General features: G+C 48.6%; 2 protein-coding genes across 8 annotated transcripts; one reads left to right on the top strand and one right to left on the bottom strand.

Annotated features, from left to right (window-relative positions):
* The first annotated feature begins 1,168 nt into the window (after nucleotides 1–1,168).
* On the top strand, nucleotides 1,169–20,663 carry LOC120897137. 7 transcript variants are annotated; one of them, XM_040301782.1, is made up of 7 exons: nucleotides 1,169–1,296; nucleotides 10,595–10,757; nucleotides 12,937–13,478; nucleotides 14,138–17,313; nucleotides 18,170–18,598; nucleotides 19,335–20,015; nucleotides 20,110–20,663. In XM_040301782.1, exons 2-7 carry the CDS (start codon nucleotides 10,648–10,650, stop codon nucleotides 20,332–20,334), a joined length of 5,163 nt encoding a protein of 1,720 aa, XP_040157716.1. In that variant the 5' UTR covers nucleotides 1,169–1,296; nucleotides 10,595–10,647; the 3' UTR covers nucleotides 20,335–20,663. The 7 variants fall into 7 exon arrangements, with proteins under 7 accessions (XP_040157716.1, XP_040157711.1, XP_040157713.1 ...); XM_040301777.1 differs by having other exon boundaries at nucleotides 10,424–10,757; XM_040301779.1 differs by having other exon boundaries at nucleotides 1,169–1,306; nucleotides 10,424–10,757.
* Nucleotides 20,528–22,179, bottom strand: LOC120897139 (N-glycosylase/DNA lyase). The gene is made up of 3 exons (XM_040301789.1): nucleotides 21,900–22,179; nucleotides 21,356–21,829; nucleotides 20,528–21,259 (listed from the first exon to the last, which is right to left on the bottom strand). The coding sequence occupies exons 1-3, from the start codon at nucleotides 21,986–21,988 to the stop codon at nucleotides 20,680–20,682; spliced, it is 1,143 nt and encodes a 380-aa protein (XP_040157723.1). The 5' UTR covers nucleotides 21,989–22,179; the 3' UTR covers nucleotides 20,528–20,679.
* Nucleotides 22,180–22,236: the final 57 nt, after the last annotated feature.

The raw sequence follows: 22,236 nt of genomic DNA, 5'->3' as shown, positions 1-22,236 counted from the left end.
ATAATTCAACTCCTGTTACATTGGAAGCGATCGAAGAGTAATTATCAGTACTGCGATAGCGCTCTATTGCATTTTTTCTGCCCCAAAAACGCCAAATCTTTTTTTCTCGGTACAAATTAAAACGCTGCCCCATTCACGACACCGATTCAGCAACGACATCAGCTCTCACCCTCCCACCCTGTCGGCAAAATATGCACACTCCAGCACATCCGAACCCCCATGTGCGTGTGTGAAGAGTAGCACATCCGAGCACCTCCAGTGCGAAGAGCAACACAAAATGAACCCATCCCGGTCGCGCTTCGTTTAACCGGTCACGTTGCAACAGACGTGAATATCGGTGACAGACCGAGCAAACCCCCCCCTCCTCCACCCCCCCCCCCCCCCACAAGTCTTTCCGCTGGAGAACGAAACCGCCACCATAAACACACACCAACGGCTCTTCCGTTTTTTTGTGTGTCTTTTTCGTTTCTTTACCAAACAACACCACACGAAGAAGACATAACAAAATTAATACCGTCCAATACGTAACCAACCTTCCAAATCCGCCTCCTTCTCCACTTGAACGTGCAACAGAAAGCCGACGGTGGGTAACGGCCAAGAAGTCCTTTTCTAACAGACACGCTACCAAACCCACTCTACTTGGTAAATTTTCCACCAAACCGGGAAACCCGACACACACACACACACACCGGCACAAGTTCATTGCTCACGGCAGGGATGTTCATTTTCTTGCTACCATTGCGGCAGGTTTGTCAAACCACTTGCAACTACGCTCGTATGTGCGCAACCCGCGGTTGCCCACTGCTCTAATGCTACACAAATTGATATAGTAGTCATCGCACGGAAACAGAATGAACACCAACCGATTCATTTGTCGACTACCACCATTCCAAACACCAAACAGAGGGGGGGGAGTGGGAGGAGTGGGCAAGGTAGTGAGAGGTCCCCTTTCGAAGCTTAACTACTGGGTAGGGGCAGCCAATCCGCCCACCGCCCGCTCGCTCAGCTCGCTCTCCTGCACGCGAAGCGACAAGGTTTGACACGTGAAAGCACCGGCAACGCGGGGGTAGGGAAAGAAAACAAACAGCGAAGGAAAACCTTTCAGCACAGCCCCGAGAGATTATGATGGAACCGGCGGACGGACGGCCCGGTCTACGATCAGTCCGTTGTCAACAGTCGTCCGGAACGGATCGGTTTTCAGCCCGCTCTCTCGCTGATTAATAGCCGTGTGCGCGCGTTAGTCGTTCGTTCGACGTTTGTGGTTTAGAAGACCATTACACACCATAGATACACCCGGTAGGGATAGGTGTGCGAGTGCTTGTACGTGTGTGTGTGTGTTTGTGATTGTTTAAATTGAATAAAACGGGGAGTTTTTTTTAATATTAAGTACCATACCGTAACGCCGAATCAATGGCCGAGTCGCCGACCATACAAAAACGCCGAATCAATGGCAATTTGAAGTGCGTGGAAAATGGTGTGATGAAATGAAAATTCATTAAGAGTGTGTGTGTGATCAACCCAACATAAGAGGCAAATGAAAACCCCACCTTTCGGCAGGAAAAAGAGCCATGAAACCCCCATCGGTGTGTCTTGGCAGCGCTGGGGACGTTTATTAAACATTAACCCATCCTTTCGTTGTAATTACCTTTCCTAATCAACTTCCCCGCAAGGCTTCAGCCATTGATGGAAAAAGGAGTTTGGCGTCCTGTTTGTGACTTTAAGCATGCAGTAACGTATCAGCACACCCATCGCGCAACTGCGTAAGCGCGCGTCGAATGCGAATCCTTAGAAACGGGATTTCATTTCCTCGCACAAAGCGTCTGGTTCCGTGTGTGCCGCAGTGTTCAAGTGTTCGGTCGAGCCCCGTGCCGTGAAACGGTTAATTGAGCAGTGATTCAAACGCCATGTCGTCGTGTGCTTGAGAAGTGTAATGGCATTCACTGCTTTGCGGAAGCATTATCAGCCACAGAAACCGTGTGACGCGAGCTCCAAAGACAGTCGTTAAGCACATTTCACACCATTGACGTCGCTTCACAGTTGTTGTAAATCGCTCTAGAGAGAGAGAGAGAGAGAGAGAGAGAGAGAGAAAGAGCTTGGAATGCCGCAGGGAGCAGGAGTTTGTGTCTAGAACATTCCAACGATCATGGACGGCAAGATCAACGATGATCTGCTGTCGCTGCTGCTGCTGCTGCACCATTGCCCTAAGGATTCGCTCGGTTGGTTGAATTTCAAATGAGCACACACCTCGGGCTCCACCATCTCTCTCTCTCTCTCTTCCCGAGTACGGCCCCCAAAACGCTGGTGGTAGACGCTGTGTGCATTTGCATTGTAAGGTTTGACACGGGACAACTATCCCCTACCCTCCAAAGGTGGACTCTCCCACTGATCATTCAAAAACCGTGGCCAATCGGAAGGATCGGTGGTGTGTGTGTGAAATTCGACAGCACTTTTTGATGACGATTATGAGGGACGTGAGCACAACGATCCTTCCAAATGCGCAAAAAGATTTATAAATTTAAATCTAAAAAGCGGAACGCACGCTGACCACAGTCGTGCGTAGCCTGTTATCGTGCAGTCCCGACGATTGGGACGAATGAGGAGATGCTGCGTGCCATTGTATGACGTCCGTGTCGTGATGGAACCGAAAATGAGATGCCGAGGCGTCTCAAAACAAGTCAACAGCAGCTCATAAAGTATATAAGGGCAGTGATGGATTTACATATCCTTCTACCACTCGACCATCCCGCTAAAGGTTGCTATGGTTGATAGCGGAAAAAAGGTCGTCGCTCACAGCCGAGGGACCGATCGCGGCTGCATTCTAATGCGATCTTTGTTCTTTTCTGTCCAGTTTTGATATCAAGCTAAACCCATTACTGGCTGAGACATCATGTCACATCATCATTTCAGACCGCACACCGTTGGCTATTTATATCTCATCCCTTGCGCTGCGCTTTTACTTTCAACAATAGCAATACACGGTCGGCTACAATTGTTTGTTCAACTTTTCGCTTTCATGATGTTTCGAAAATAGAACGACACTTTTCGACTTCCTCCTTCCGGACATTACTCCCTTCCAAGCAAGGAGCAAGGAAAACAACCCACCGGATACAATGTTAGGGCGGAGGTAGCTACGCATTTGTGGCATAATTCCACCCCCAATCGACCTCCGCCATGCGTGTTGGAAAGTTGGACACAGCGGGTATGATAGCGTTCATAACACTGTACCCAGCCACACCACTACAGCATCACGAGCTGTATCGACAAAATCGGTAAAATTACCCTTGGCATGCTGAAGTGTTCCAATTGTGCTCTCCTCCCGGATCCCTAGATGGGACGTGAAATCATACATACGTGGGTGTGTGTGTGTGTGTGAGATACTGACCAAGTTTATAACCTACCCACTCTTGCTACATGCATCACTTGCAGGCACAGAGTGGAAAAAAGTGGTGTGGTGAGTAGCGGTACACAGCTATAGCTTTACGCGCACGTTTTCCATTTTCATCCGTCGACGACTTTCGCAAAATAAAAAGTCTATTTGAGGATCAGAAAGTATCCTTCTACACGCATCAACTCGCGGATGATAGGACGACAAAAGTCGTAGTATTTGGCCTACCCGTTATGGACTTGCACGATATCAAAAGTGCTCTAGAAGAAAATAACGTCAATCCAATTGCAGTGAAGAGCTTGGCAATCAAAAACAAAAGGTACAGTGACCAAGCAATGTACCTCTTACATTTCACTAAAGGTTCGATAACATTAGCCGAACTAAAAAATGTACGAGCGATAAACCATCATCGTGTTTACTTCGAATACTACAACCAAAAAAACGGGCCAATCCAGTGTTCAAACTGCCAAAAGTTTGGCCATGGTAGCGCAAACTGCTTTCTCCCGTCCATATGTGTGAAATGCGCTGGCACGCACACTTCAAAAACCTGCCCTCTATCACAGAGCACATTAAATCCTGATGGCAAAATCGCCACAAATAAGCTCTGCTGTGCAAATTGCAACGAACACCACACTGCGAATTACCGTGGTTGCAAATCCCGTCCATCTACCAACACACGGAACAAGAAGCAAAGCGCCCCGACGTTCGCCTTACGACACGAGATGTTCCCACCGCTACATCGACAAAACGCTCCCACACCAACGATCGCTACACCGAATAGCAGAACGCCTACCTACGCCGGCTTGTTTAGCGAGCGAAATAGAACACATACACCCGAAGCGGACATGTTCGCGATAGACGAAATAGGCGAAATCATCGAAGATGTGTTCGCTCGCATGAGCTCAGTCCGCTCAAAACAAGATCTCATCACCGTTATCATCAAGGTAACTGCAAAGTATTGCTTCTCCCATGTCTGAATCTCCTAGGACACTTAAAATCATATCATGGAATGCAAATGGTATTCATACAAAAAAAGATGAATTTTTCAATACCTTAATAGAGAGAAAGATAGATATAGCTACAATTAGTGAAACCTTCCTGAAACCCCAAACTCGTTTCTCACACCCAAACTTTATTGTACATAGACTAGATAGAACTACCGGTGAAAAAGGCGGAGTGGCTATTGTTGTAGCAAAAGAAGTACCGCATGAAGTTTTACATGCACTGGATCTCAAAGTTATTGAATGCATAGGAATTAATGTTAAATTAGTAGCTGGTCCCTTAGCTATATTATCAATTTATAACCCTGGTTCAAATTCCGACCATGTTAGTTTCCATAACGATTTAAGAAAAATAAGTAAGCTTAAAGGAAAATCACTAATTTGCGGAGATTTTAACGCCCGGCACCGCTTGTGGAATTGCATCAAAGGCAATAGTATGGGTAAAATCCTATTTGATGTAATTCAAACAGGAACCTTTTCCCTTCATAGCCCCAACGAGCCCACTTATATTCCAAGCTGTCACAGACGATCACCTTCTACTCTTGACCTAATTCTTGCAAATGGCCGAATCGATATAACTCCCCCTTGTACACTAAAAATATTTTCATCAGATCACTTACCCATCCTGTTCAAAACTATCGACAGTAAAATCATCAGCAAATCCCCTTATGGGATGCCAAATTATGCCGCAGCAAACTGGCCTCTATTTAAAAACATCATTAACAGCCGTATTAATCTCGCCTCACTAAACCTCCAAAACATAATTAACACCTTCCAGATCGATACAATGGTAACGTACTTAACTAAAACAATCACTTTGGCACAAAACAATGCTATACCAGTATTCTACCCAGTTAGATTCACTTTAGTGTTACCTGAAAATATTAAATCCAAAATCAAAATACGAGACTCAGTAAGACGTAGATGGCAAAGAAACAGAAGAAACTTGACACTTAAAGATCATTACAACGAACTAGCAAATCAAATTAAAAATGATATATCCCAATACCGAAATATGTCATGGTCTCGAAATTTAACAAAAATTAATACTTCTAAAAACATAAACAATAGTAAACTATGGACATCTATAAAAATAATCAAAGGCTGCTCTACCTCCATTCCTCACCTCAAAGCAAACGATAGAATACTTCTCACGCCAAAGGAAAAAAGTGAAGTATTAAAAGCTCATTTTGCGAATGCCAATAACACCACTTTAAACAGTCCAAGTCCATTAACTGCACAAATTGACCCCTTAATAACCCAGTTTCTTAACTATCATACAGAAAGAGTAAATATAAATCCGCCTCATCTTGTGAAGCCAAAGGAAATTTATAAAATTATAAAAACTTTAAAAACAAAAAAGTCGATTGGTACTGACCTTATAAGTAACAACGCATTAAAACATTTACCAAGAAAAGGAATAATTTTGTTATGCTTTATCTTAAATAGCTGCTTAAAATTAAACTACTATCCTGAAAATTGGAAAATAGCGAAAATCATTCCCATAGCAAAACCAAAAAAGGACCCCAAGATTCCGGCAAATTACAGACCGATAAGCATACTAAGCTGTATGGGTAAAATCTTCGAAAAGATCATATTAAAAAAGCTAGATTCTCATACCAAGTCTCATAACATCATCCCTTCTTTCCAATTTGGATTTCAAGCCAATTTTGCCACCACTCACCAATTAAATAGACTCGCTAACACTATAACATCGAATCGAAATATTAAAAAATCTACAGGACTAGTTACACTTGATCTCGAAAAGGCATTTGACACAGTATGGCACGATGGACTAATATTCAAATTGATCAGCAACAATTTTCCCCCCAAATTAATTCTTCTCATTAAATCCTTCTTGTCGAATCGATCTGGCTCCGTTCATCTTCATTCTTATCATTCTGAACCCTTTAAACCACTTGCCGGCCTGCCCCAAGGCAGTGTGCTGTCCCCAATACTATTTAATATATTTACAAGCGATATACCTAAAATGAAAGGAGTTAAGAAATACGCTTTTGCTGATGATTTTGCTATCAGCTCATCTAGTTCCAATCCCGATAGCATATTGTGTAGCCTCAACAAAGGCATACGAAAATATGTGACCTTCTGTGAGCAGTGGAAGCTAAAAATTAACGATGGAAAAACGGAAGCAATATATTTCACGAGGTGCCGAAGCGCAAGAAATCTCCCAAATAGTTCACTTACGATAAATAATAATGAAATTCCTTGGAATAACACCGTTAAATATTTAGGAGTAGTATTAGATAAAAAGCTTACATTTCAAAAACACATTGAAGAAAAATTAGTTAGCGGCACAAATGCGATTAGAATTCTTTACCCATTTATTAATAGAAACTCTAAATTGAATTTACGAAACAAACTTCTTATGTACAAATCGTTAGTAAGACCTATAATTACCTATGCATCACCAATATGGAGAAACAGTGCAAAAACACACATAAAGAAAATGCAAATATTTCAAAACAAATTCTTAAAACGAATACTAAATCTCCCGCCTTGGTACAGTACAAGCATTATTCATAGAAAAGCTAAAATTGACAGGATTAGCGAGTTTATAGAAAAAATCAATATTAAATATCGATCTAAATGCACAAATAGTGGCATACATACACTACAAAACCTCATCTAAAACGATACTTATATTTGTAAATACTACCTTTTTTTCTCTTTCTCCCTAATTGCAAATCCCAATATGAATTAGTTCCCCTAGTATAGTTTATAAAAGAATAAGTTAGTACATAGTTTAGAAAATACAGCCAAATTAAGAGGTTTTTTTGTAATTTTTCCTCCATCAATACGTCAAATTCATTTAACATCAGGAATAGTGTCCACAATGCCAAGTGCAAGAAAAATCAACGAAATATCGCGTTATGGAAACTCCGGTACCGATGTAAAATACTAAATTGTAATTCAGGATTAATGTACATCTAAGAAATAAATACAAATGAATGAATGAATGAAAACGCGCACGTTTTCCAACCAACGCTACGTTACCTAACGACGCGCCACGGGGGGAACGGAGAAGGGTCGCGGAACAGAGCATAGACTCAGATTACGAGGAAAAGCGATAGAACGACGCACCATACGGGGGTAAGGGGAGGTCGGAAAAGCTCGGTGCAAATGGAGAAGCCTGGTGTGGAGCGCACGGAAACGCAAAGGGACAGCGTTGCGGCTCGGCCCCGAGAAAATTGTCTACACAAGCAAGCAGGGATCTGGGCCTGCGGGTAAAACAAAAACAGCAGAAGGGAGGGCTACCATTGCCACATTGTTTGCATACAATTTCATTCGACTGACGGTGAAGAATGTTTTCATCGAACCGAGACGAAGATGTAGCGGCACTATTTTAAACGCAAGGACACAATCGACATGCTGGATTCAGGTGGATTCATTGAAGAAACTTTCAATTGATTTATTTCAAGATCTAGGCCGAAATAGTGAACCACACTTACTTCAGAACAGGTTATTCCTATCCAGGATACATTTGTGTATTGCTGAAGTGGTAGTGGAGAATGGAGGACAGACTTTTGTACAATTTTTGGGAACAGATTAGTGCTCTCGAGAAAACTCACCATCTTCGGCACTGTTTCGCATAACATCATGCCATAAACAAGCTAGTTTTACACAGGGTTTTCCAGGAGTTCTCATAGTTGTGGGACACTTCGTTAACTCTGTGTTATGTGAAGTGAACTTCATATAATGGAAATTGGACTCTATGGCACCCGTTTTGGACAGGCTCCTTGGAAATTCCTATTGGATTTGGTGGTTGGATGGTGCTATAAGGTCCAATTCGAATCACATTAAGTTCATATCACTTAAGAAAGATAACCCTGTAAAAGTCCTTTGCTAAAGACATCACAACATCTATTGTAACTCGTTATGCGTTACGTTATGTGGCTTGAGGGACGCTCCCCCCGTAACGCTCCGTTTGGGTCGATCAGCTGAACTTGAAATCGCTACTTAATCGCACATCTTCCAACCGATCTTCCATTAGAACATGGGCTGGCGTTCTGGCCTGTGCGCCCTGCAGCACACCAACACAACTACCGGTGTCTGTGTTCGGGCCTAACAATGGCCGCCCATTACGACACTCTCGTGGTGCAACATGTGACTTTCCGGTGCATGACAATGAAAGACACCGATGGTAGTGGTGGTGGTGGTATAGGGTGTGTTTTTATGGAGACTACCCCCACCACTACCGGACCCTTCAGCTACCCCCCACTCAGCACACACACCGAGGGATGGTGTTGGACGGGGGTGCTTACCATACCACGTAATCGATCGTGTGTGCTGCTATAGGCTCACTAAGTGTCTTACACCGTGAGGAGGTATGCGTAACGCTAGCCCCGGCGCGCTGTTTGCAATCGCTCGCTCACACGTTCTACGCCATGCTGTTCCCATCGTTCCCTCCCCAAGTTCTACACTTCACCCGGCTGGACTTTCATTTTGTACACCGTGGCTCTCTGTGTGTGTGTATGTGTGTGAGGGGTTTTTTTCTTTCAACTGCAGTAAGTCCCCAGGGTAGAGAAGGAACGGAAGAGCCCCCGCGTTGTACACTTTGGTCAGCAAAATCGAGGGCAAATTTGCTCCATTCCTGGGTGATCCGGACAAAAAAGGGAAAAGAGAAGCAGCTTAGAGTTTGATATGTGTGTGTGTGTGTTATGATGATGAACGTTTGCCGCTTACGCATACCACCCTCTCCCTCTAGTGAGCTTCTCTGGCAGCAATCGAAAGGCAGTATTGCCTGCCTAGTAACTAGTCAACGGTCGTACAGTGGCCGTAACGGATGTGCATTCAGCACCCTCAAAGCAAAGTGTATCCTGGGTGCAATTTTCTAGCTTAGTTTTCAAGTGAATACAGTCCAGATAGCACAGCCATTATTATACATCAGCATGTGCTATATTGTAATTTGAGTAAGTTTACCACACAAAAAAAACAACAAAAAGAAATAAACCATTTCTGTAAAAGCAACATATCGGTAACGACTTTCAAACAAGCAAGCTTTTATGCAACATTAAAAATACATTCGCCACTGCACTGGGCCAACACCAAAGCTCCTATGACCTGGGGCAAGAAAATCAAACGCAATTCACCCGCGATTCTGTAATGGTCGCCAGCCGCCGCCCGCCCAACAAACATCCAGCACTATCACCTCTCTACTCTCAGCCGCCATCATCGCGCATCACGGTGGCGCAACGGTGCACTAGAGGACTAGCGCGCGAGCGAGGGTAACCTCGGACAGCGGTAAACAACGGCGACGGCACATGCCGCGACATGTGAGAACGATGCGCGAATGACGCCGCACCACGCACCCATACAGCTGGAAACAGACACACTATCATCATCACCACCACCACCACCACCGATCAAGTGTGTTGTACAGCGGCAAATGCAAATAAAAGTGCTGCTAGTGCAATTGCGCTGGGGGCTCTGCTATCGCGTTTGTTCGGATGCGGTATGCGGTATAGAGTGGAAAAAAGGTGGCTTTTGTTCGTTTGTGATAGTTACAACAGGTGGCACACGCAAAGCGTTCGCGACGTTGGTGCAATCAGTGTGAAGGTTAATCGTTTAAATTTGTGATAAAATATATTTCAAATGTGTTGCAAAACTAAAAACATCAACAGAACAGTGAATAAGTCGTGTCGTGTTCACGTGTTTCCTGTGTGATCTAGGTAGAGCACTACACACATTACACTACTTCCTGATACGTCCGCCCCATCTTCTAATCAAATAGTGCACACAGAAAACGTACATTGCTGTGTCTGCGCTTGTGTGCTGATTGTGTGGGTGTGTTGTGGTAGAAAAATGGACCTTATTGGAGAATCGCTCAATCACTTTAAAGCGCCGGAAAGCATCCTGCAATGTATGCACTCAGTGTTTAATGAAAGTGTGCTTACTCTGTGGAAGAAACACTTCAGATGCCTTTTCCTCCATTCGTTGCCATTAAAACGCTCAACTAATCAAACCAATCTGTGTGGCTATTCCTGTTCCTATCGTACCCAACCCTTTTCTAATATAGCTAAGCAGAACCAGACATACGGTAGCCGCGTGCCGAGGTGCAGTGCAGTGCGTTTTAATGTTTAACAGTGTACCGTACAATCCCGAGTGCGAAGTGGTCGTACGCTTACGACAAACACATAACTCTAGTGTAATTTTACACTAGTGAGTGAGCAGTGATTTTTATTTTCAGGAAGAAACGATAGTGCAAGCAATAGAAATCGCCTGATCAGGGCAGCACACAAAATGTCCACCACCGGCATGGAGAACCTTGAGGGTGCGGACTCGACGCACAACACCAAGGTGTCCGATTCCGCTTACTCCAACAGTTGCAGCAACAGCCAGTCGCAAAGGAGGTGAGTCGATCTTTGCTTGAAATGTGTATCTTGAGCTTTTACTGTAAAGTAATAGCATTTACATAACAGGTCTGCGGGGAATGCACCTGAGTGGTCCACCTGAGAGCAATGCACGGGCATTTCTGTTTTATGTCAAACTTTTTTTTTATATATTTATAGTACAATATTGACCCTAGTTTTATCGCTAACGTGATTTCTTAAGGCCGGGCTACATTGATCGTACTCTCTGGTGTAATTTTGATTTTCACTAGCGCACCTGGCGGGGGCTGACCGAAGCATTTTTCCAAACAATTTGGAGCCGCTTCAGAAAATATGTATTTTTTCCATGTTTTTAACTTAATTTGGACGAGAAAAGTTTTGTAAAAGGTAGATGCACATGTCTTGCACGCATTGCATCCATTTTCATGGCAAAAAACGATTCAAAAACTACTTAATTTTGAGATTCGGCACGACCATTCCCTCGATGACCAAAAAAAGCTTCCAACAGCCGCCGCCAGATGCGCTAGTGAAAATCAAAATTACACCAGAGAGTACGATCAATGTAGCCCGGCCTTTAGTTATCTGCGTTGTTGGGCATCCAGAGGGCGCCACCTTTCAGTTTTTTTTAAATGATTTTTCTTGTGAAAGGACCGTGCCCCCATACGTAGGACTGACTATCCTGCTATGGGTAATCAATAAGTCACTGAAAGGCTCTTATATGTTCAGCTTTGCTCTTTACATTATCCTTTCCATTATCTTATATTCAAATTGCTTTAATTCTTGGAGGTGGCAAAAGGGCATCGAAATGATTTCACAGAAGTTCAAGCAGAAGTTCAAGCTAAACTAGAGTTCAGAGTACATAGAAACAACAGAAAGCTTCAGGAAAAAATGCACTCTGTCATGTATTATAAAATAACACAAGTATTATAAAGCATTATAAAGTTTTTTTTCTGTGCATTTTGGATAATGGCTTTCATGTTTAAAACATGATGTCTTTTGAAAATATCAATAAAATCAAATTTCAAACACTACACATACACACATCTTGGTTTAAGTTAAAACTTAAAGACCGAGGCCATACACACCGAAGAATCACAGTAACGAAAACGAAATGATAACCGAAAAATAACGCTTATCAATATCCACAACTAGAGGCGTTACGAGGCGTTACATTTCATCTGTCACATGTTTCGTTACAGTACTTGGTGCGTTTTAATAGTTTTCCATTTTTTGCAACAAAAACTTTCAACCAATTCAACGAAAATATTAATGAACGGTCAAATCGTAAAACAATTGCAACAAATTTAAGCAAACACTGCAAAATCCTTGTGAAGCCTTGTGTTATTTCTCAGTTCTTGAATTACACACGAGTTCTGGGAAAGTTCCATTTTACAGTATGGAACCTCGTTATATTTTAGTATTAATTACGTAAATCATGCAAGCGAGCAATTAGAAAGAAAAGTTTTTATTTTGTTTAACATGGAAGGCTTAACTAAAAATGACTGTCGAAACACATACTTTATTTTCAAAAGCCGAGCAGAAATACTTTTGTATGTAAGAGAGCAGCACCAGCAGCGTAATGACATGGGTGACAACAACTGGTACAAACACACCATCATTCACCAAAAAAACAAAACGTATTAACAGCAGCAGAGCATCCAGCTTTCGTAAATAAAAAAAGACCCATCAAGCAGCCCCTAACGCCGCTGGCAGACACGTTTCGGAAGCCCGTTTCCACGGGACTCGTGTCACGTGTTGTGGCGTTGACGAAGTTTTTGCTCTGCTCCGCTCTTTAGAGAAGGACGCGTATTGCATGTGTTTGGTGCCGCGCAAACGCCACCCGCAATCGCTAGATGTGACACGATTGCGATGAAGATTTCCCAAAGTTAACTTTTAAATACGTTAACGCGAAATGACGTGCGCATGAAACAAATTAGAAACAGGGGAGGACACCTTCTTTACCTAAAACCCCATTTCATAGCACCATCATTCAAATGCAATTTTCTTAGGTGTTTCTTGTTCAATTCGCTTCATTAAACTCCCCGCTTTGAAATGTCGTTTTCTTTTCTGAGCAAAAAAAAAGCATTCCGCAAAAATCATTCACAAATTACACCTTCGCTCGATTTTTTCTGGAACCCATTTTGCACTCCCAAACCAACGTTGCTAACCGTGCTTGACATTTAACGTTCCCTCTTTTCAGCGGCAGCTCCAAGTCACGCCACAGTGGCAGCAACTCGTCCGGCAGCAGCGGTTACGGCGGCAAGGCGTCGACGCAGGCCAGCAGCATTGCGCCGCTGCCCCAGGCGGCAGCCAAGCGCACCAAGGACAAGGAGCGCAAGAAGAAGAAGCTAAAGACGTCCACCGACAGTGGCACCGTACCGGCACCGAACGGTTCCGCCGGTCCCGGTGGCGTTACGGCCGGCACGGCACCAAACGCAGCCGGCACGGTTGCCAACGCGAACGCCGTCAGCGATGTCGAGCAGCAGACGCTGGCAGCCGGTGGCTGCGGTGAGCCAGAACCAATGGAAACGACCACCGGCAATTCCTCCGTCGCCAGCGTATCGGGCGAGCTGGGTGCCGTTGGTGCCGGAGCTGGAGGAATGCAGTCGGCGAGCCACGGTGGCGAGTCGAATGAGCATCACGAGCTGGGCCCGGTCACCGGGGGCAATGGGACAGCCGAGCTGGTCAGCGTGGAGGTGGCGGCCGCAGCCGCCGTGGCGCAGATTATTAATGAAGAAAACAGTAAGTCCAGTCCACACTAGTGTTGTGTTTCATGAATCTTTCGTTGGGATTTATTCGCTTAAATCTTCAGTGATGGGTGATTCAAAAACTGCAAAGATTTATGAATCCCTAAAGATACATGAATCTGTAGGGATTCATAGAACAGTGGTTAACTCGCACGACCTAACAATATGCCCGTCGTGGGTTCAAACCTCGCCTTGACCATATATTCGTAGCAAGGACAATTCTATCCGGCTGCTTGTTGCTTGCTAAATAGTCTCAATTCCTGAATAAGCTGGTAGGACCACGTAGGTCGTTACGCCAAGAAGAAAACGAAGAAGCTCAAGCTCTATAAATCTTTCGAAATTCATAAATCCGTAGAGCAAGCTCTATAAATCTTTTGACATTATTCAATCCGTAGAGATTCGTGAGCTTTTGAGATGCATGTATCATCTGAGATCTTCATTGAGATTAACGAATCTTGAGAATCGTTTTATTCAAGAATCGTTCCAGATTCAATTTGATTCAAAAGACTAATGAATCTTTGACCCATGAAGATCTCATCAATCTGAATCTGAATCAGATTCCCCCAGCACTAGTCCACACATACCAAATATGCTGGCTCAATTGAACGCTTACTAACACACTGTATGTTGTCTTTCCCTAATGTGTCCTTGCAGCTAAAGATGACCGCAAACACCTGTCGCAGGAACAGCTGCATCGTTCGGGTGGTGGTGGAACGCATGACGGTCGGCAGAAGAGTCTGGTCGCGCAAAGCATTCTGCCTGGGCCGGCGCCACTACCAGCCGGTGTTGCCTCGATCGTGAACTCGATCGCGACCGGTGCCGGACTAAGAACTGGCACCGTGTCCAGCAGTGGCACACTGCTGGGAGTGGTACAGCAGCAGCAGCAACAGCAACAACACCAACAGCAGCAACAGCAACAGCATCACGGTGGGTTAAATCAATGCCAACAGAAGCAAACGCAGCATCATCATCATCACCATGGCGCCCATCAACATCCCAAGCAGCAGCATTCCTCCATGCAGGATCCATCGCTGGCGAACCAAAAGCATGTGCCACAGCAGCACTCTGCCCAACAGCCACATCATCAACAGCAGCAGCCGCTGGATAAGCAGCACCTGCAACCCCAACAGCAGCCGCAGCAGCAGCAGCAGCAGCAACAACAACAACAGCAAGCCCAACCACAATCAAACACTCCGCGCACCAACAAGCCGGACGTGGAGGATGGCTTCTGCTGTGTTATCTCGATGCACGACGGGGTCGTGCTGTTCACCACGCCGAGCATTACGCACAGCCTCGGCTTCCCCAAGGACATGTGGCTCGGCCGATCGTTTATCGACTTTGTGCATCCGAAGGATCGGGCCACGTTTGCGAGCCAGATCACGTCCAAGGTGGTGGTGCCGCTCGGCGAATCGAAAAGCGGCCAGAAGGATCAGAAAAACTCACTGTACGTGATGCTGCGCAAGTACCGGGGGCTCAAGACGGCCGGCTTTGGCGTTACCAAAACGACGGTCAACTACGAACCGTACCGGCTGGTGCTGACGTTCCGCGAGGCACCGGCGGAGAATGCGGAGATCATGAGCGGCCGCAGCATACTGCTCATCATCTCGGCCACCCCGGTCAAGAGCGTGTACAAGGAGCCGAACGAGTCGCTGTGCGAGCGGGACCTAAAGTTTAGCACGCGCCACACCACGTCCGGGGTGCTGAGCTACGTCGATGGCAATTCGGTCGAATCGATCGGCTACCTGCCGCAGGACATTCTAGGGCGCTCCGTCATGGAGCTGTACCATCCGGACGATATGCCGATCCTGCGCAAGGCGTACGAAACGGTCATGGTGAAGGGGCAGACGGCCGGAGCTTCGTTCGTCAGCCAGCCGTACCGGTTTCTGGTGAACAACGGGTGCTACATCGTGCTGAGCACCGAGTGGACCAGCTTCGTGAATCCGTGGTCGCGCGAGCTGGAGTTTGTGATCGGGCACCATCGCATCCTGCAGGGGCCGTCGATAGCGGACGTGTTTGCCGTGTCGCCGTTCTACTGCCAGACGCAGAACCAATTCTCCGACGACACGCTCAAGGAGGCGAAGATGGTGGAGGAGCAGATACTGCGCCTGCTGAAGGAACCGGTCGCCAAGCCGTCCGACATGGTGAAGCAGGAGGTGTCGAAGCGATGCAAGGCGCTCGCCTCGTTCATGGAGGAGCTGATGGACGAGGTGGCCCAGCCGGAGCTCAAGCTGAACCTGCTGAACGAGTCGGACTTTACGTTCTCGGAGCGGGACTCGGTGATGCTGGGCGAGATATCGCCCCACCACGAGTACTTCGACAGCAAGAGCTCGTCGGAGACGCCGCCGAGCTACAACCAGCTGAACTACAACGAGAACCTGCAGCGGTTCTTCGACAGCCGGCCGGCCATGAACATCGAGGAGCAGATGAAGATGGACTCGTCCGGCGGCACGAACACGGAAACGATCGGGGACGAGCAGCAGTCGCACGCGGTCAGCCCCAACCAGCGCGGGTTTAGTGCGAGCGGCGGCGGGGGCAGCGGCGGGTCGGCGGGAAATTTTAGCTCCGAAAGCAACGCGCAGATGGACAGCACGACCAACACGACCAGCAACACGGGCGGGACGGGCGGGACGGGCACGTCGTCCGGCGGCGGGGGCAGCTTCCAGCCGCCGACGCTGACGGAGGAGCTGCTCTGCAAGCACAACGAGGACATGCAGAAGGTGATGCTGAAGAAGCACCGGGAGGCGCGGATGGTGGCGCGCGGCACCGACAAGAACAAGAAGGGCCCCCCGGACAAAGCCGGGTACGGGGGCGGCGCGGTCGGGCACGGGGTCAAGCGGGGCTCGTCCCACTCCTGGGAGGGGGACGCACACAAAACGATCAAGCACCAGCACAACCCGGACGGGGGCGGTTGCTCCGCGATGCTGCAGCAGCAGCAGCAGCAGAAGATGGGCCCGGTGGCGCCACACGCCTTGCAGCAGCAGCTGCTGATACAGCAGCAACACCAGCAGCTCCAACAGCAGCAGCAGCAGCAGCAGCAGCAGCAACAACAGCAAGCTCAACAGCAGCAACAGCAACTGCAGCAGCAACAGCAGCAACAGCAGCAGCAGCTTTACCAGCAAACGAACATGCAAATGCACTACAAGACGCAGCACGTCTCGCATCAGCTGCAGTACCATCACGCACTACAAGGCCAGGGGTCGGCCGCACTGCAGCAGACGGGCGGAGGGATGCAAACCCACCTCCAACAGCAGCAGCTGCTCCATCATCAACAGCATCAGCAGCAGCAGCAGCAGCAGCACCAGCACCTTTCCCATCCCGCGCCTAGCCAGCAGCAGCAGTACCCGTACCAAAGCCCGTACCACAACAACGGTCCGGTGCAGTCGACCGTCGCGGGCGAAAGCCTCCTCGCCGGTGGGAGCAACCAACGCTCCACCTTCACGACACCCTCGATACTGGCGCCCCAGATGGCGTACGGGGGAGCACACACCACCGGCAGCAGCCTGACCGGGCGCACCGGCGACCTCTGGCCACCGTTCAGCGTGAGCGTCACGACGATGCAAGCGTCGGCCGGGGCCGGTTCCAGTGCCGCCAGCTTCGTACCATCGCACAGCATATTTCCCACCCTGTACTACATCCCGGCGGCGGCGGCGGCCGCAACGGCCGCACCCCAGCCCGCCCCGATCACCGTACCGTACATGGCGGCCGGTGTCATGTATCCGCATCCGCAGCTCTACCACCAGCAGTCGCTCCTGTACCCGCCGATGATGTACCACGCGATGCCTTACCAGCCGCTTCCACCACCGTGCGGGCTTGACAGTGACACCCGAAATGTAAGTGGCCCGGGGTAGTGAAACAAAAGCGAAACCAAAGTGACACACATACACACACACATTCACACAAGTTCACACAAAACCATACGCACACACACACACACACACACACGCACACATGCTCTTCATCATCAACAACAACAAACAACAAACAACAACAACATCAACAACAACCACCACCACCACCATCATCACCCCCCGACACGTGTGTCACGGCAAGAGGTGGGCGCCAAGAGGGCCGCCTGCCCACAAGTGGTTGCCTCCTGCTGCCTGGGTTGCTTCCGGCATCCAACCAGTTTCGTGGGGACGGATGGGGACGTCAAAAAACGGGGAGGAAGCGGCCACCCCGCCCCGCGTATCAAATTGCGTACGAGAATATGAGGTAAAAACAATCCTGATGAGGAGCGCACTTTCGCTTCGTGGCGCGCAGGCGATGGTCGCTACATACATTTAAGGATGTTTAGGCCGGGACTCTCAAACGGTGTGTAGGAGAGGCCCGGGGAGAGTGCCGTAGATCACTCATTGCAGACACTACACTCTCGGGTGAAATATCTGTACGAACTGTTTCTATTTTCTAGGAGCAGCATCGGCAACAGGGGCATGCAGAATTTCTAATGGTAGATTCGGTTCACTGGTGATTTTTTCCCCGCTTTAGGTGCAGATTTGGTCGGGTTCGTCGCTTGGTACTGCTGCTGAGCACTGTGCTGCGGATGACATTGGCGCACTTGCATTGATCTTTCCCCTGTCCGAGACCGTGGGTTTTGTGGACCCCGGGGCGTCGTAAAGGCAACCGTTGAAACGTCCCAAGATCCTTGCACTAATCCCCATTTCTTCATATGCCATCCCTTCCCCGTAGCATCAACACCAGCAGCACCAGCAACAGCAGCAACAGCAGCAGCAGCAGCAACAGCAGCAGCAGCAGCAACAACAACAACGACAGCAACAACAGCAGCAACAGGCACAACGACTTCAACCCCAGCCCGGCCACACCACGTCGACTGGCGGTCCCGGGCCAGCAGCCCCCGGCGGGATGGCGGTCGGTCTCGGACAACCGGCGACCGGCGGTCAGCCTTCCGCACAATCGGCCGAGGTGCCAGGTGTGCCGACCAACGCTGGCAGTGGTGGTGGCAAACACCCGGCACACATGACCGTGCCACCGTCGGCAGGTAGCGGTTCCCAGTCGCAAACACCCTTCCAGCGTCCGTCCTCGCAGGCCACCTCGGTCAAAGCGGAACCGGGCTCGGCATTGGGCAGCATCGCGTCCGCTTCGATCGTCGTCAATCGGGTGAGTAGTGTAGTGGTGTGCAGTGGCGGATTAACACGAGTGAAGGCCCTAAGCGATCACACGAATGTAGGCCATTTTGTAGTGTTGAGCGAGAAATAGTAAGAGGAATTCTAAACAAGAGAAGGATTGAGAAGCAAATTTAAATAAGAGCAGAGGGTGGGTCCTTTTTTCGGCTCCCACGCGGCCGCTTAGTTTGCTTAGTGCGTAATCCGCCCCTGGTGGTGTGTTCTCCGGAACGCAACTACGACTCCGATACGACTCAGGCTATTGTTAGTTTGATTCAAATTCCGACAAAAACCACTAGATCCGCCCGGAGTAGGGGTCACTTGGAGTCGTTTAGAATCGGAGTCATCCGAAGTCTAAGTCGTCCGGAGTCATGCGGAGTCGGAGCCCACTTCTTAAACAGGCCTTTCGTTCAAAGACTGGAAGTTTGAGTCGCCCAGAGTCAGTAGGAGTCGGATATTAAATGCCTGACCACAAAACATTGCAAATTGCAAACATTGCTTCGGACTACTACGAATGACCCCGGACAACTCTGAATGACTCCGAACGGCTCCGGATTATGCTGAGCAGTACCTTCCGGAGTTGCATTGGATTTGAATCTAGATTTTTGGCAACTTTACTCATAACTACAGTAGTGGTGACAAGTCGTCTCATACGCGGCACACAAAAGCAGCACATTCCTGCCCCCCTCTTCTCATGTTCTCCCGTGTTGTGTGCTCTCCGTCTTCCGCAGGCTTTTTCGGAATCATCCAAGAAGGATCTCACCGATTCACCGCTCATCTCCAACGTCGACTGCACGGACTGTGCGCTGGACGAGGTGCACGACAAGCACTGCGATACGACCGCGTCCGGCATTGACCGGCGGGTGAATGGCGCTGGCACACGGCGCACCGGCTCCGGCCAGGTGGATAAGCTCCCGATGGGCACCGGGATCGGTGGCACGGCCGGCAACAACGGTGGTGATCGCGATGGAGGAGGTGGTGGCGGTGGCGGCGTCGTCGGACTGGGCGAGGTCAGCGACGATATGGACGAGTCCAGCTTTTCCAGCTTCTACTCGAGCTTCCTCAAGACGGACAACTCGTCCGAGGGACAGAACGGTGCGGAGCGGAAAGAATCGAGCGAGATGTGCTGGGAGAGTGGTTCGAACAATGCCACGTCCACCACCAACCGGATGCACGTGGATGGCGACGGGTCCGGCAATCAGGCTGCGCGTGACCGGGGCGGCAGTGGGAATGGGGCGGGCGACGGTACGGGCACGCTGGTGCGGCCCAGCGGTGCCAAGCGGCGCCCCAATCCGCCCTGGCTCGATAACGTCTGCCAGACAAAGGATCTCATCTATCGGTATCAAATTAACGAACGGTCGCTCAAGGAGCTGCTGGATTCGGATAATTTGGCGTTGAAAAAAATCAGCCAGGTAATGATGCACGCAGCGCACAAACAGTACCATACCAATCAATGATGCTTACACGCAAGAGTATTTTTCCTTTTACCGTTTTCTTCCGCGACAGCCCATCCTGGTAAACGATCAGCTGGGTCAGCTGTACCTGGATCTCGAGCTGGAGGGCCTGTCGGCGAAGCTGTCGCTGAGCGAGGCGACCTCCGGCAGCAGCAGCGACGACTGCGACACCAAGGACAAAGCCAAAGTGAACAAGCGCAACATGAAGTACAGCAAGCTGGTGATGATCTACGAGGAGAATGCACCGTTCCCACCGCCGAACGATTCGGAACCGTAGTCCCGAGCATACCGCCATGGCCGGCAGTGGTCTATGCCAGTATTCTAGTATCCGCGTTCGATTCCGCGGTTACACACAGAAAGACGCACCTAACACATACAACAAAGTGAGGATGATAATATAGATAGATAAAAAGGGAGGGAGGAAGAAGCTAGAGAGATTGTTACGGGATGGGAAAGATCGCTTTTGTGCATTTGATGCATTTTTTACAACAAAAGACAAATAATGTTTTAGAAAATCGTACGTTCCTAAACGTTAGGTTACCTTTGTATGGAAGAGTTTTAAATAGTACTAAGTATTCAATAAAAGAAGTGTCATTTTTAAACGTATCATCTTGCCCATTCTTTAGCCTTTCTTTTTGCGCTTTTTCTTCAGCTTGGAAGAATTCTCACGCTCCCCGTTGCGCTTGCTACGTTCGCGAAACTGGCGCAGATCGGAACAGAACAGCACCATCTGGGCCCAGCCCGCGTAAGGCCCATAAACCTCGCGAAACTTGTCCGCCACCGTGACGTACTGCCGATCGGTCACGTTCTTCGATATGTTCAGCGCCGGCAGGTAATGTTTCGCTAGCTGAAACACGTGCGTATCGACCGGTATGGCCTGCAGGTGCCCCAGCGACATAAGACAGATGCAGTCGGCCACCTTCGGCCCGATGCCGGGCAGCGACACCAGCTCCTTGTGAGCCGCTTTGTAATCCAGCTGGCAGAGCTGCCGGAACCATTCCAGATCGCCGAGCTGAAGAATTTTCTCCGCCGACCGTTGAATGTATTTGGCCCGGTAGCCGAAGCCGAGCTCGCGCAGCTGCCCCTCTACTGTGGGGCCAGCGAGCGAGCTCACCGATGGGAAATTGTAGTAGCAGGTACCTTCGTGTTCGCAGATTTTCTCCCCATAGTTGCGGCAAAGCTTTTCCACCATGTCCGAGATGCTAAACCGAACGAAACGATGAGTACAAAAATGGTGACATTAACCATTGGAAGGGGACGCTCAGCACAAAGCGCTCTGCTCTCGTTTGTGTGCTCACCGTGCGATGTTATTGTTCTGCGAACAGATGAAGCAGAACAGATTCTCCACCGGATCCTGATCCAGCTGGCGGACGGCATAGAATTTGGTCGCACTGGTGGCAAAGTGTTCGTGGCACCGGATCCATTGCTGGTACTGCTGCTCGAGGTCTACGTCTAGGCGGAAGTAGATGCGCAGCAGCTGTTCGTAATAGCTGGCCGGATACAACAACTCTCCCCCGGTGGCATACTCGGACGGTTCGGCCACCTTCAAGCGCACTTCGGCAAGGTTTCGCACATTGCCCGGGGGCTGCTGCGGCTCGGGGATTGGTGATTTTGTTACGTCTCTGTTCGCTTTGTTCGGGTACGGCTGCTCACCGACGATACGGTACTGTAGCTCGCGCTCCGTTTGTCGCAACACCCACACGATGTTGGCAAACACGCCAATGAATTCGGTTTCATGCTGGTCCAAAGCGGTAGGTTTATAATTTTTCCAGCTACAAAAACGTGTACAGGCAGGGTTTGTTGAACATCCGAAGACAACAGCTCGCCGGAGATGATGCTTACCGGAAGCTCTGTCCTCCTAGCAGGGTGGCCTTAAGCTGCAGTTGATTGTAGTCGCAAAGTAACGATCGCCACTTGATAGTGGCGGCCATTATCGTGTCAGAGGATTATGTACTATCCTCAGAAATTTTTACCACGCAAACGTTGATTTCGATGCAAAACAGAACATTTTGCCCTGACTTTTATTTACGCGCGCGCGCTTGTTCAAATGTCATTTGGCGGAGGTCTTTTTGTGCAGGGTTGCTTTCCTTGTCAATGTGCGTACTGCACACTGTTCCATCCAGTATGAAAGCCAAAAACTGTTATACGATTTGTTTCTTTGAATAACTGTACAAATCTG

This window comes from Anopheles arabiensis, chromosome 2 (genome assembly GCF_016920715.1).
Source record: "Anopheles arabiensis isolate DONGOLA chromosome 2, AaraD3, whole genome shotgun sequence".
NCBI lineage: Eukaryota > Metazoa > Arthropoda > Insecta > Diptera > Culicidae > Anopheles > Anopheles arabiensis.
Note: the sequence above shows the minus strand (reverse complement) of the source record. Positions and strands in the feature narration are given on the sequence as shown.